General features: G+C 32.9%; 1 protein-coding gene across 4 annotated transcripts in view; it reads right to left on the bottom strand.

Annotated features, from left to right (window-relative positions):
* LOC139524153 (F-actin-monooxygenase mical1-like) overlaps positions 1 to 16187 on the bottom strand; it is a 158820-nt gene that overhangs the window by 134435 nt on the left and 8198 nt on the right. For all 4 annotated transcript variants that reach the window (XR_011664747.1, XR_011664748.1, XM_071318761.1 and 1 more), the window contains exons 2-11: positions 13895 to 14118; positions 10315 to 10522; positions 6809 to 6916; positions 6212 to 6313; positions 5015 to 5056; positions 4305 to 4819; positions 3352 to 3557; positions 2308 to 2423; positions 1527 to 1677; positions 97 to 397 (exon numbers count right to left, since the gene is read on the bottom strand). Coding sequence is in view for 2 of the 4 variants with exons in the window: in XM_071318761.1 (XP_071174862.1) it covers positions 97 to 397; positions 1527 to 1677; positions 2308 to 2423; positions 3352 to 3557; positions 4305 to 4819; positions 5015 to 5056; positions 6212 to 6313; positions 6809 to 6916; positions 10315 to 10522; positions 13895 to 14110 (1965 nt within the window). In the remaining 2 variants the exon portion in view is untranslated. The remainder of the gene's footprint in view (positions 1 to 96; positions 398 to 1526; positions 1678 to 2307; positions 2424 to 3351; positions 3558 to 4304; positions 4820 to 5014; positions 5057 to 6211; positions 6314 to 6808; positions 6917 to 10314; positions 10523 to 13894; positions 14119 to 16187) is intronic.

Raw genomic sequence — 16187 nt, 5'->3', positions numbered from 1 at the left:
TTTATTAAAATAGATTTCTTAAAGTAGAATTCTATAGTTCCATATATCCTTTTTTCCTGGAGAATGAAATGAAAACAAACATATATTGTTACTTACGTTCTCCATTGGAACTTCAAATCTACCTTCCCTTGGTTTTACAATATTTGTTTCTGTCATGTAAGTTGTTGTATTGCTTATTCCTCCGTTATCAGAAGATATATTCTCAGGAATATTTTCTTCGTGAAACAGTTGGTAAAACTGGGTAAGATACAATGCCATTTCTACCTCATTTTCAGACGAACAGTTCACCATTTTTAAAACAGTAATAACAGGGTATATCCCCAGTTCACGTTGTGCTATGTTAACTACTGTTTCCATAGTACTGAATCGATCCAACGGGTCCAAATTCTTCATTTGTCTAGAAGAAAATAATAACGGACTATTTACATGCGATAAGGGAAAGAACTAGATATCATTGAGATGGGAGCCATCTCTGTGGGCCCCGCTGTGAATAATGTGCATTTAAAATTGTATCTTTAGCCGTATTTGGCACAACTTTTTGGAATTTTGGATCCTCAATGCTCTTCAACTTTGAACTTGTTTGGCTTTATAAATATTTTGATATGAGCGTCACTGATGAGTCTTATGTAGACGAAACGCGCGTCTGGCGTACTAAATTATAATCCTGGTACCTTTGATAACTATTTACCATAGGACATGGGTTTGTCAACTGAAATCAAAGTTTTTGACCTTGACCTCTGACCTAGGAAGTTGTAAATCAATTATGACACACCCTTTGGTGTTGGTTTATATACATGTAAAGTATAAACTTTGAAATGATAACGGTTCTCAAGATATAGAGCGGACACGATCTTTACCATAGGACATGGGGTTGTCAACTGAAACCAAAGTTTTTGACCTTGACCTTTGACCTGGTAAGTTGTACATAAATTATGACATACCCTCTTATATTGGTTTATATACATTTCAGGTATAAACTTTAAAATGATAACGGTTCTCAAGATATAGAGCGGACACGATCTTCACCACAGGACACAGGGTTGTCAACTGAAACCAAAGTTTTTTTACCTTGACCTTTGACCTAGGAAGTTGTACATACATCATGACACGCCCTCTGGTGGTGGTCAATAAACATGTAAAGTATAAAGTATGAAATCATAATAGTTCTCTAGATATGGAGCGGACACAAAGTGTTACGGACGGACGGACGGACGGACAGACTGATCACTTTAGGGCTACCCGCCTTTGGGGCCCTAATTATATGCTAACATGAGTCACAGTCATATCCTGATATACCAGATATTTTAAAAATCTATTCTTATGCAAATCTCATAAAAATTTGCTATTTCCTATACAAAAAAAAAGACGAAAAACTTGTTTATGTTCTATAAAATATAACTGCTTTATAATAATGATTCCTAGGCTATGTAGACGGCGCTCGCGTCTGACGTTTCAAATTAAAAGCCTGGTACCTTTAATAATTAATTAAAATGAAAAGTTAATATGACAATGTAATTAAATCATACATTAAATGTGGACGAAAAACATGGATCAAACATCCGATTTCACATCCGCTTCTCCAGGAAGTAGTCAGATCTGTAATATTATATTGGATGTGTTGTTTTAGTACTTTCTGGCACCACTGGAGTAGATCATTGAATTCCACTGTTTCGTCAGCTAAAAAGTGAAATAAAAAGGCCCTTATTCGTAAATTCCAGCTTGGTATAAATAAGATGGAAGATAAATACATCAGACTACTGTTATTTCTTAAAAATAAAGGATAAAATATATAAATCATGAGACAAAATCATTACAACCATTCCAAAAAATTAAAAGTAAAGGTGTGCTTTTATCGAATGCTTGTTAAAATTATCTACCAACGTAGAAAATCTTGCTGAAAAGAGCAATTATGAATACATATTTCAATAGTTTTGTAGAAGACTGTCATAATTTACGTATTTTCATTTTTACATTACGGACCCCCTTTTTTATCTTTCATAGTTTGGCCTACTTGTCCTTCCCTCCGACAGTTGAAATAATAATATTATTGTTTGGTTTGGGTAATTTTCGTTTCCTTTTAAGTGATGTATTTATTCGAAAAGAACAAATTAGAAAAAAAGAACCAATAAAGAATAATATTTTTACAGAACTACAAATCAGTATACATAAACGATTGTCATAATGTCAAAATGTCATAGATTTCGCATGCGTAAATACTTCAATTAAAGTCATAGTATCTCCGAAAGCATACCTATCTGTGAAAGATTATCTGTAACTGAAAAAAATTACATATGCCATGCCACTTACTTCGTTTAATCTTTTTAGCCGGAGAAACAACGTCTTCATAATAATCGTCTTGCACATCATCATAAAACTGTTTTGCTTTGTTGGCAGTAACAGCTTTCATGTTAATGGAAGGATATCTGAGTAAATACATTATTATCTTGCTAAAGCATTGATTATCTTCAAATATATTTAAATTTATATATTTACAACTCGTCTAAACATCAACCCAACAATGTAAGATCTGTAAATTTGCTTTCGCAAATTTTTTGTTCTTCCCTCACCGGGATTCGAACCCATGCTATTTAGATATCGTGATACCAAATCTCCTGCACTGTAACCGGTGCGCTAGACCACACGACCACCGGGGCTTTCTTTAACAGATTCGCTAGACCACACGACCACCTCAGTAGCATGGGTTCGAATCCCGGCGAGGGTAGAACCAAAAATTTGCGAAAACAAATTTACAGACCTAACATTGTTGGGTTGATGTTTAGACGAGTTGTATATACATAATGTACACAGCCATGTATCACCATCACTGCTGGTGATCCGATGGATAAATCTGTTGTACAGTTGTCACTGGCTCAGACGTACTTTTATATATATATTTATATACAATGAATCCGTGAATATATTGCCCTTCCAATTCACCACACTACAACACAAAACCAAAAAAAACCCACAGAATTCAGAATGAAAATGTGGAATGTATTAGAGACAACAACCCGACCAAAGAGTAGAAAACAGCCCAAGGCCACCAATCGGTCTTCGACATAATAGCTATATGTAACATATTGGCAATATATAAGCAATTACAAGAGCCCCAACTAACGTACGCAGAATGATAATTCAACAAAATGCTTTATATACATAAATGTTGATAATCAAAAGTATATATAAAGGCAACAGTAGTATACCGCTGTTCAATCGATTGAGATAAAACCAATCCGGGTTACAAACTCAAACAGAGGGGAACACATGAACTATAAGAGGAAAACAACAAAACAACAGAAACACTGAAGTGCAACAAAAACAAACAACATCATACTTGTAACAATAACTTACCTTGATTTTGGATCTATAGTATAGTCACTGTATTTCTTCTTGATATTGTTAGGTGTCGTCTGTGATAAGACTTTGTAGACACATTCTCTCTCAGCTATGATTTCTAGAGGTTTCGCATTCATACTTTTCCAATTCTTAATCATCCATGCTGTATCAAAAGCTCCAAGAAATCCACGTGCACACCCAGTACCTTGTGGCCAAAAAGGCTGAAAAGTTCAAGCTGTGGATATGATTTCTTTTATAGAATAGAATGAGTAAATTAAAGTAAATGATGCCAAGTTGAATGTACAAGAATATATAAATAGTTTCCGACAATGTATACCGCTTCTGATGGATTGCTAGTCCACGATGATATCATAACCTTAGTAGTCAGTGTTTCGGTAGTAAAACTACGTTGATAACATTTTCTGCAATATTAAGAAACTGAGGTTTCAACTACTTAAGTCAAGCTAATTTTAGTTGGTATTTGCTATCTTTTTTGTTCCCTTTTGTTCAGATTGTTCTCACGATCTCAACTATTTATACGTCCTTTGCATTAATTCTTTTTGGCTAAATCGTTTCCTGACAATAAAAGGTAAATCAAGAAATTCGCTTCCAACGTAGTAAATTTATATTGTTTTCCATTTTGATTTTGCCATTTGATCAGGGACTTTTCGTTTTTAATTTTCCTCTTAGGTCAGTATTTTTTGTGATTTTACTTTTTAGTAAAGAGTAGTTTTCTTTTTTTATGTCTTTTTCTGTTTGAAGCACAATATCTTCAAACTTAAAACCAAATATATGATCAACAAGTATATTGTGTTTACAGTTAAATACTTGACAGTAATCTACAAATGCTAGAAAAGGAAAAACAGGCAAAATCTCAAAAATAAAACCAAAGAGAACAATGTTGCTGCTATATGGCATACCCAATTTTAGAACTGATATATGTGATGAGTTTTACTTATATGACATACCTCTAATAGACTGTCTCCAATCAGTCCAATCAGCAGCTTTTTACCATTCCTCTCAACTACATGTGATGCATTTGCAGCTTCAAATTTTGATGAAAAGTCTAACATGGCAACATCGTCAACTCCACGCGAATTCTTGGCAAAACTGATATTAGCCATTGCATTGTTAGTACAAAAGTTAGCAGCATCTCTTGCATAAGCCAACAACGATTGAACATCAATGTTCTTTCTTTCCATCAACTGTGAAGCATCAAGAAAATCTTCTTTGAAAACACGTCTCTGCAATAAGCTTGCTTTTGTTGCTGTCATTACAAAATAATGAGTCTCATCTTTATAATATACGAAATTTTCCAGATGAATCTTTTTTTTAGTTTTCAGATCTTTAAATAGTTGTTGGTGGAAATGGGACGAAACTCCACCTATCTCTTTTGTCTTCATTTCAGCAGGAGTATTTGAGTTCACAAAGTTTGCAGTAATTGCAATGGAGAGTCTTCCTCGAAATTCTTTTCGGTCAAAACCTGAATAAAAAAAAATAGAAAAGTCTTATTTAGTAATATAAAAATTGGCAACCATACTGCCTTTTTTGATAAGGAACTTTTCGGTTTGAATTTTCCTCTGAGTATAGTATTTTTGTTATTTTATTTTTTTAATGTAAATGTATTGAACAATTTATTTGTGTTTCTCAAACATATGTTATATTTTTAAACATTTACCTTGTTTAATGACTATTCCATTTTCATATTGGAGTTTGTATTCTGAAATATAAGAGTGCATTTGATCACAATTATGCCATAACTATTGTTGAAGTATTTCCAGCAAGACCATCATGATCATTGGGTTCATGCGCTTTTGATGCATATGGCGCATCCAACGTTTCAAAACTGCTGTGTTTTATTCTTTGGTAATTGTTGTTATTATTTTAATGTGGTTTTTCGATTGCATCAACTATTTAATAAAGATATTTACAAGATCAAAAGTATTCTAACCCGGAAAGGTTACCTGAAGAGCTTTAACAATCAGCATGACTAAACTTACATGTCTAAACCATCAGATTTTTATTCAATAAGACATATTCTCACTCCAAAAAAAATAAGTAAAATTCAAACAAATACAACTAAGAGTATTATCTTTCATTAAGGGTCCTCATGAAAATACACTTTATAATTCCAGAGAAAACGCAACTTTCTGCGTGAAGTAATAGCTAGATGATTACCCTTGTAAATATGTATTTAGAGAAAAAAATCTTAAAGGACTCTAAATATAGAAAGTCTTAGAGGAACTGCTTTTTGCTGAATGTTTACAAAACTTGTGAAAATCATGAACGTAAATTGATTAATTGAACGAAAAAGAAAGATTTCCGGCAATTAAAATTAAAATAAATAATTCTCACATTTTTTTTAAAACAAAAGCGCACTTTACACACGTCAAACTTATTGTGTATTACAACTATTTGACCTCTATGAAAAACTAACTAGAGTATTTTTAGACATGAATAGTCCATATAAATCTTCCAAATTTAAAAGAATGCACCATTACTTCATCTTATTTTATTAGCCAGTAAAGTACGGACGAACATACAGACATACATAAGGCACACGCCCGATGTTGACGACAAAAACACACGACCATATCCATTTTAAAAAATTTAAACAAAAAACAGATATAGACGCATAGATACTTGCTTTCCACTCTCACTGCTTTTACTATTTACTCTTCGTTTTTGAAAATTGATATCCGATCAATTAACCAAATAAGTATGTGGAACTTCTGGTCTCTCTTTTCTAAATAAATATAAATGCGATGCCAACAATTCCATTAGACTAAATGGCAAAACCAATGATATAAGAATTCATTTTATTATATATACTATTTTTAAAGTCAATTGAAGTATTTGATTTTCCCCTACATACCGCATAGAGCATCACGGGCTCCCGTTGCTGCCACCAAAACATCAAATTCAAAATCAGAAACCTTGTGATTGTGTGGCTTACACACGGCTTTCCAACCTGTTCCTGCAAAATAAGACACATTAAGAAAATCAAATATGTTCTCTTTTTAATAGAAAAAAATAAGTGACATTGAAAACTAATGTTAAAATGAAATATTCGTGTTGTCTATCGTCGAAAGTTTACGTTTATTGAAAATAGACCGGACGGATATTATCTACAGTTTCTGTAACAATTTAAGGATTACTTTGACGTAAAGAAAAGTTAATATGAGAACAAAAATCTATCTAACTTGAAAGTCTCAAGTATTCAAGAACATCCATGGGTTTGATTGTAACTAAAAAAAACGATTCAGAGGCACAAAATTTATAAAGCGTTATTATAATTTTGTAATATGTGTAATACATGTAGTCATTATATTTATGTACAAAACAATACTGGAGCTCAAACATGCTTCCGTTTACATTTCCTATGAACAAAAATGACAATTCGTTGTAAAAAAAAAGTAGTCATTATTTAAACAAATAAAATGACTGATTTGAATTGGATTTGTATATTTACCGCCATTTTTCTGTGGACATTTGAGGCCTTCAAATTCCACATTAGTATGAACCTCTACCCCGACCACCAATGCTATTTTCAGTAGACTCAGTTGAAGGCGACGGATACCTATAGACAATACAATACAAGATAATCATAGTTATTTTAATTGCTAAATGATTATATGTTTTAATAAATAACGGCAAATTAAAAAAGCTGAAAATTTATGTGTGGTAAAATTCAAGTATAAAGCATAAAAGCACAAGTCAAAGACATGGTGTTGCCATAGCAACACCTTTTATGTTATAACAAAATAATCATTAGTTAGGACATTATAACTGGGTTTATTATACTAAAGTATAATAGACTCAGATTATAAGCATGTTTAGAAATATTAAATTTTCCGGATCTATATTTCAAACTCTGTATATAGATTTACAAAAATTGATAAAATCTTTTTGGAGTTAAGAATTAACGTCAATAGTTGTGGACTTAATATAAATTCTTGAATGGAAAAAGCTAATATCGTTACAATAAATGGGATATGTTCAAGTCAAAATAGTAAAACCTAAAATGATTTGTTGGATAGGAGTTTATCCACTGTGAAAACAAAAAATAACATCCCTCAATATGTATTTTCTTAACAAAACTATAGATTTTTTTTTTACCAAATTTGTTTGATAACACTATTAACCGGTGAATAGTTTTATTAAAAAAAAAAAAGTTTTACATATTTAGATGAATTATTTAGTGGAAGCAAAAATTTCCCCTTAAAAAAGACTATAAACCGGTAAATAGTTTCAAAAACTTTTTAAGGAAAGAAGCATTTTTACATGCTTTCTGAATAAAGAAAAAAACTGCAACTTCAGGCAATATCAAATTCAGAAAAAAAAATACCAAAGACTACTGCCAAGCATAAATTATGACCCCTTCGTTGTCGCAGTGTTATTACGGCCTGTTCAAATATGCGAATATGTCGGGGTTTAGGGAATGGATAATGTATTTAGGAATAGCTGAATACATTGAATTTACGGAGTGTCTATTCGTCCGGCTAGCCGGACGAATAGTTAAAAATCTCTATTCGTCCGGCCATCCGTCTGCGGATGCGCAAATCCTCAATATCAACAAAAGTGTCATGTGACGCGGAAAGTGTCCCGGATGACTGGTGTCGGATAACACACGCGGTGTCGGATAACACACGCGCGTATGCAATGGACGTTTTGAGAATTGGAGATCGTTATTTAAAGATGTCATAGAGAAAACCTGAGAGAATGTGATTGCTTTAAACAAATGTATATAGGAGTGATTCCAGAAAAATAGCGTGTACATGTTAACTGTGAGGAATAAGCCTGAAATCGAAGTGAAATTGATGATTTACCCCCATTTACCTTATGGAGGCAAAACGCATTCGGAAAAAATACTATATCAAACTTGCTTGGATGCATTATTTTCAAGTTCTACTACAACGGAGATATATGAACATACTGATATGCCTTGACTGTGAATAAGACACCAGGGTTGGGGTACCCCCCTTTTTTCTGTTATATCAATACAAATTTGTTTCTAAAACAATCTTATCGAAAACAAAATCCTACTTTTGGGGACAGGTTTCACGTGCCTGTCCTTTTCTCTAATTTCCTATGAATTAAAAATCTCCGAACAATTTAAATGAAGAATCGTGCATAATCACTATGGGGACCTTCCTTTAACCAAACTTCACAGAAACAATAAATTCAGGATCTTTTGGAATCATAGATAAAGCCAAAAATGATTGGCCCGACTATTTACCTTACATGAAATTCATGGGCAGAACTACAAAAGAGAGAATCCCCCCCCCCCTTTTCCTACCTAAAATTCCTTTAGAATATTAGAATAAAAAAATCTGAATCAAATGTATAGTTTTTTTTGTTTTTCCTATTAGAATGAGTTCTTTTTCATTAAACGATGTTAGACAAAAAAAATTAAAACAACTCGTGCTCTATTTTAAATCTTCTAAACACAAAGCTATATCTTCATCATTATGTTTTTGACCGGACAAATAGCGAAAAACCGTAAAAATGCTATTTGTCCGGCTTGCCGGATGAATAGACATTTTTGACTATTTGTCCGGCTAGCCGGACGAATAGCCACTGCCTTGAATTTATTGCTAAATACAATGACCGTTCAAACAATTTTATAATTAGACACAACTCTTTTTTTTTTTTTTTATTTAAAGAGTGAATTCACTTTTGTGTTAACTTACTTACATGCACATTTGTGTTAATGGAATAGTATATGATTATATTTATAAAGATTGTCCTCAGAAATTTAAAAACAATCACATCAAATAAATAATAGCCGTGTTTAATCAGTTATTATGAAAGTAAGGGAGCTAACTTTTAAGAAACATAATGCCAAAAGCAATTTTTTTCTTCTTTTATATTTGACTATTTCAGTTTCACACGACAAACTCTAAGAATTTAATCACGTTAAAACAGACGATCTTTCGTTCCCTATTGTTAAAGTTATATCAAACAAGTCTCAGGTGAATATAATCTTAAGGAAACTATTGTACCCACTAAACTAAGTCCAATGTGCACGTTTTTACACATTTATTATATATGCATCCATCTTGTTTATTTTATCCCATAAAATCCAATAAAATCATAGATTACGTCCATTTATGTGAAATGATAGAGCGATGTGTAGTAACGTTTTTTTCTCTCATTTCATTGTCCATGCGTTCCTTTTTGTTTGAGTAGATTTGTGGATAACAGTTATTAAATAATTTAGTATATTAAAATTCTTCTTTCAGGATCGGTTTATTCTATCTTCCTTCTTTGTTTAATTTTTCTCTTATCAAAAGATTTTTCAATAATTTTCTAAGTTTATCTTATTTTTGCAACCATTTGGTCCATACAACTGCTGGAGAGTGTGTTGTTCCAGAGGGTAAAAGCAACATCCAAGTAGTCAACACTGGCTGTTGACATGAAATGGCACAGATGAGGTCGTTTTTCTGAGTGATTCATTTCATGTTCAAACCGTGTTCAAATCATTCAAAACGCTTATTATATTGTTTAACTCAAGGAATAGATGGCGATAGCCAGGTTCCGTATAACATTTTCTGTTTCCATGCTCTTCAACTTCGTAATTGATTTTGGTTTCAAATTTTTGCTTTCATCGAGAACCACTGATTAGGCGAAAAGGTCGACCTGATATCACCCTATTTTATGGTGTGGTTCGTGTTGCTTAGTCTTTAGTTTTCTATGTTGTGTTTTGTGTATTGTTTGTTTGTTTGACTTTTTCTTTATTTGACATGGCGTTGTCGGTTTATTCGACTTATGAGTTTGAAATTGCCTCTGGTATCTTTCGCCTTTCTTCTTTAACAAAAGTATAAGCCTGGTCATATACTGACAACTTTTTGAAACTATTTATACTCGTTTTCATTGTATTTTATTCTTGTTATACCTCAATTGTTAAGCTGATATCCTTTACTATTTATACCTAGTTACAGATCGATTAAAAAAAGTTTTCATTTCAATACTTACTTATATGATCTAGTTCTCCACAACAAAACCGTCCAAAGAATTGTTTTATGCCTATGTTCTTCAAATCAGTTACTGTAAATGGCCAGAGATGGAGAACGTTGTTTCTTGTAAAAGCATCACGTTTGTCTATCAAAACAACTTTACATCCCAAAAATGCAGTCTCAATTGCTATTCGTAGTCCACACGGTCCTGCACCAACAATAAGTATCTAAAATGTTCATATTCATGTTATACACGTGCTAGCAAGGCCAGGCACTCAAGTTTAAACATATTCGGAGGTTTAAGCGAAAATACCGACTGTAGCTGATAAACAAGGGCAATAGTAGTATACCGCTGGTCAATGGTCATACATCGATTTAACTGAAACAAATCCGGGTCACAAACCAAAACCGAGGGAAACACATCAATTAAAAGAGGAAAACAACAGAACAACAGACAAAAACAAACACCAGCATACATTAAAACGGACTATTTGATAAAAATCTACCATATTCCTGACTTAGTACAGGACATTTTAAGAAAATTGATGGATTGAACCTGGTTTTATGGCTAGCCAAACCTCCCACTAAAATTATTGAACTTATAAATTCTTAAAATTTCTTCTGTAGCTAACGATCAAATAAAATTGAGAATGGAAATGGGGAATGTGCAAAACCGACCATAGAAAAAAACAACAGCAGAAGGTCACCAACAGGTCTTCAATGTAGCGAGAAATTCCCGCACCCGGAGGCGTCCTTCAACTGGCCCCTAAACAAATATATACTAGTTCAGTGATAATGAACGCCATACTAATTTCCAAATTGTACGCAAGAAACTAAAATTAAAATAATACAAGACTAACAAAGGCCAGAGGCTCCTGACTTGGGACAGGCGCAAAAATGTGGCGGGGTTAAACATGTTTGTGATTTCTCAACCCTCCCCCTATACCTCTAGCCAATGTAGGAAAGTAAACGCATAACAATACGCACATTAAAATTCAGTTCAAGAGAAGTCCGAGTCTGATGTCAGAAGATGTAACCAAAGAAAATAAACAAAATGACAATAATACATAAATAACAACAGACTACTAGCAGTTAACTGACATGCCAGCTCCAGACTTCAATTAAACTGACTGAAAGATTATGATTTCATCATATGAACATCAGGCACAATCCTTCCCGTTAGGGGTTTAGTATCATACCATCATAACATATATGAGAAGAACATAACCCGTGTCATGCCAACAACTGGTTTTTGAATGAATGTGTTTAGTTCCGATGCAAAACCCCTATAAGTGAATCAATATTAACGCCAAAATATGCAATCTTTAATGACCGGACAACAGTATCGTAACTATATCCCTTCTTAATAAGTCTATTCAAAGGTTTTGTTAGTTTTTGAGGTGAATACTGACACTTTTGTGCTTTATAAAAAATATTTCCATAAAAAATTGGATGTGAAATACCTGAACGTATAAGAAGTCTGCAACTTACATGTGATACAAACTTAGCAGAAGACATGTTTGAGTGTTTGCAAGACTTAGTATCATTTTATTGAACTCGATATCTGAGCGACCTAGATTTATTCGCATCATGATAGACATTTACGATATTTTTTATTAGTGAACCCTTCCAACAGATGTTAATGATAAAAATTATTTAGACAATCTGGATTTGTTCTACTAAACTAAACCCAAAATATCATTGTTTTCCGGCAGCCAACAACATTTTTTTTCTAATTTTGCAAGTCTAATCATTAAGATATAATACCTCCTATTTGTTTATAAATATTTTTTTGAACTTTAAAACAATGTTCGAGTCGGATGTTTTCCTACAAATTGAAACTCAGAGATTTCTTTTTGAATATTGATAAAAAAAAATATTAAGGTTCACATTTATTATAAGACAGCAAGCAAGAAATAAAGCTCCATATCAACTTTCCTCGTGGAACTAAATTACATTAAACAACTTATACTTGTGTCAGTGACATGGTGCCGGACATATATACCAAAGGTTCTCAATCGCACACAAGGACAAATTATTGAAAGATCGAAGAGATTTCCAGTTCTTCGTGGGGTTCGTGTTGCTTAGTCTTTAGTTTTCTATGTTGTGTTTTGTGTACTATTGGTTGTCTGTTGGGTTTTTTTCTTTTTTAGCCAAGGCGATGTCAGTTTATTTTTTACTAATGGGTTTGAATGTCTATCTGGTATCTTTCGCCTTTCTTCTATATTTTTCTTACGAAACCTGTCAGACAACTTTGCTTATTAAACTATAGAGTTAAAATATGATAACATTCATTTTTTCTAAATTTTATGCATTTTAAGAATTTAAAATTAGATTTTTCATATCATCTGATCACTCAAAATCCTATTATTTACGAATAAGTCACATCCACTTTCTTCGAGGTATTTATCAGTTAAGAGTTCATATACAACATGTGAGATAAATCAAAGTGGACGGTGGTCAAATCATTCACTTCAAACTGGTAGCATTCAGTCAATAAATCACCCAATACGATATATTCATCCACTGCCTCGTTTTAACAAAAGCGATATCAGCCATCCAGGTAGTGTGTGTTTGCTATTTAATATTGTGTCTTTACTTTAAAGATGGACATTTGGATATAATTGCATTATGTCAATAAATCGTAAACTTTCAATATTCACATCGGGGGTGACCCCCACTTTCCTATCTTAGTGATTAAATGTTCATAAAATTATTGGTTGTCTTTCTCGAAATATTGAAAATGTCAACCACTTTCGTAAAATTCAGATTTTCACTTAGTATACAATTTAGCAAAAAATGGGGATTTGAGGATTTTTTTTCAAAATGATTTTTAAAAATACGATCTATACAATAAAACATGATAAACATGTTACATTTGCTCAAAAAATGATAATGATATTGATTGATTGTATGTTGTCCGCTCAACGTCCAGTGGCAAATATCCCATGTATATTTGGACCAGAATAAATTAACAATAAATGAAATAGGTATTTCAGCAAAAGAGGTTGACAGTGATTATTGGCTGGAAATATTTTCTACCACTAGAAAATGAATGAGATGTTTATGGGACAGTAACTACAACTAACAACAGGCATCCTACAGACCCTCAGAGAGTTATTCCAATGGTATTATATGCACAAAGAGCGTGGTACTCGCTATACTAGGTGCAGCGGATTTAACGTCCTCATTATGATGTAAAGGTCTATACATGATTTAATATCATCAAATAGATGTGATATGATTACCAATGGGATTCTCGATACACCAGTACAAAATAATGTATAGATAGAAGCGACTAAATGTCGCAGTACGGCCTTCTAGTTCCTTGACAAAAATCCATGCAGATTGAAGAAATTAACTGCAATATATTTTTCCTCTGGAATAAATACTACAGGATTCATTCCTTATGGAATACATTGAAAATAATATTTGTTCCAATATGAACAGATATTATGACATTGTTAAAATCAAAGTTTTTAGTGGAACGTATATGTTAGGTGGAACAAATTTCGCTGAAACCTCAACAATGAGCAAAACACATGCCGTATATTAAATTTACAAAAATGAAAAACAAATATGATAGACACTTGACTTACTTTTGTAGCTCCTCCTTTTTCTGTGTCTTGAAACTTATTTTTCAGATGATCTAAGAATCTTTTAAACTTCCAGTTTTTTGACAATCCATAACTAAGCTGATCAAAAAACTCTTCGTGTGGTACATTGTCTAAACCAAGTTTAACACATAATTTCTCAAAAGCTTTGAGTGTTTCCTTACAAGTGTGCGACTCTGTAAAATCTTTGAATTCTTCCATCGTTTAGTCTGAAAAAATTAATATCAGTGAGCATAACATGACAACGAGGACCGTAAAAGTTTTATCAGTTTATACTATAATATCTACCTTCAAATTCCTTGCTCTCGATATCAATGACTTTGTATTTCATTTATTATTAATAGAAATAGTGTTTACTTTAATACGGTCCAGTGATTCATATTATGTGAGTATAATTTATCTAAGTTCGGAAATAATCCATTGAAATGAAGATGACTTCCGTCTTAAACAGTAAGCCTGTAAGGGTATTTTTTCAATTAACTTGAAATGTTCATATATATATCAAAATAAGTTAAATAGCTTCTCCGCCAGTTTTGCATGTAGGAGGATTCTTAAAATATTTTTTTTACGTCTTTAAAGATGCAGCAACTTTATTCTCAACGTCCTGTGGTTTGTGTTGACCTTTACGTATACAAAATTTGTAAAATGCGTAAATGCCACAGTGTGCATATTATGCCCATGCATTAATGCATTTATATATACATGTATCAATACAATCGAAGTTTACCTCATGAAAATATCTTGTGAAAAAAAACGACTAATAAAGACAAATATTTAGTTACAAACTTGCTAGTTCAATATTTTGCAAAAGTTCTATTTGCGTCATTAGCAGCCGTAAAATAAATCAAACATTCAAACAAAAACAAAAACAAAAACAAAAACAAAATAAATGTATATGTACGTAACTGATATTGTCAAATTAAAAAAAAGACTTAGTCACTTCAGATTTATCAAAGACACCTTCAATTTTATTTTTTTTTAACTCGATTGCTAAGTTTTACTGCTAAAACACGTATGCAAAAACTGTTATTTAGAAAATTGTTTATTTAATCACCAAATAATTTTATAACCGTTTTGATAGAATTTTAGATAGGAATGCAAGGAATACTGAACAGATATATCATGTTAAGGAGGGGTATTTGCGAAAAATACCAGTCGAGAGAATGCTAAATTTCACGAGCCGTAAGGCGAGGGAAATTCATTCTCAAGACTGGTATTTTTCGCAAATACCCCTCAATAACATGATATATCTGTTTAATTACACCGAATGTTAATGTACTAAAACGCATTGATGATCGTGACGTTACAAGCGTCCAGTCGGATAGAGTATTTTTTGGCAAATACCACGGCAGAGAGGGTAAAAAAGGCATATCCTTTTAGCAAATACCCCGGCGGCGTTAAAAATGAACGATATTCATTTGATAACAGTAAATTGGTGAAAAATACACTGGCTATTAACCAATCAAAACCCCGGATTCTTACATAAGGTGTAATTAATTAAAAAATACCGCTCTCTCCGGCATCCCACTTATTATACGATGCTCCATGATTTGGTATTGATCGTTCATCGAGATCACGATCGGCGGTAAGCTTCGAATCAAAACCCAAAGGCATAGGCGGATCCAGCCCCCCCCCCCCCCACCCCATGGGGGGCACGTATTCGTGGGGAAAATTTTGATGATGATATAGGGAATCACTGAAGCATGACTGGAGCCCCCCCCCCCTTTTACCCCATCCCACCCCCCTTATGAAAAGTTCTGGTTCCGCTACTGGAAAGTTACTAGTATTTAGCATAAGCAGTCATTGTTTTTTTATCTATATATTCACCGAATACATTCTTTTTGGTCGATTATTACGTAATAAAGGCACAAAGCGTGCGCAGATGAGTAAGTTTAGTATATACAATACAGTACCAAAAAATGGTTCAATTATTTCCCGAACATTATCGTAATCAGAAACTCGTTTCATATTACTTTACAAAATCATAACAATGTCGAATTGTCACATGGATGTATATTATGATGATTATATTTGTATGTTTGTTATCGATTCGTACGTGTCTGTCAATGTCAAGTTCACGAATCCGGTTATTGCAAATATTGTGGTTTTCAGTATGGGCGTCAAGTTGGTTACCTATTCCCTATTCCCTATTCGTTACCTATTCCCTATTCCCTATTCGTTGCCTATTCGTTACCTATTCCCTATTCCCTATTCGTTACCTATTCGTTACCTATTCGTTACCTATTCCCTATTCCCTATTCGTTGTCTATTCGTTACC

The sequence above is a fragment of the Mytilus edulis genome, chromosome 5, assembly GCF_963676685.1.
Source record: "Mytilus edulis chromosome 5, xbMytEdul2.2, whole genome shotgun sequence".
NCBI classification, from domain to species: Eukaryota; Metazoa; Mollusca; class Bivalvia; order Mytilida; family Mytilidae; genus Mytilus; species Mytilus edulis.
Note: the sequence above shows the minus strand (reverse complement) of the source record. Positions and strands in the feature narration are given on the sequence as shown.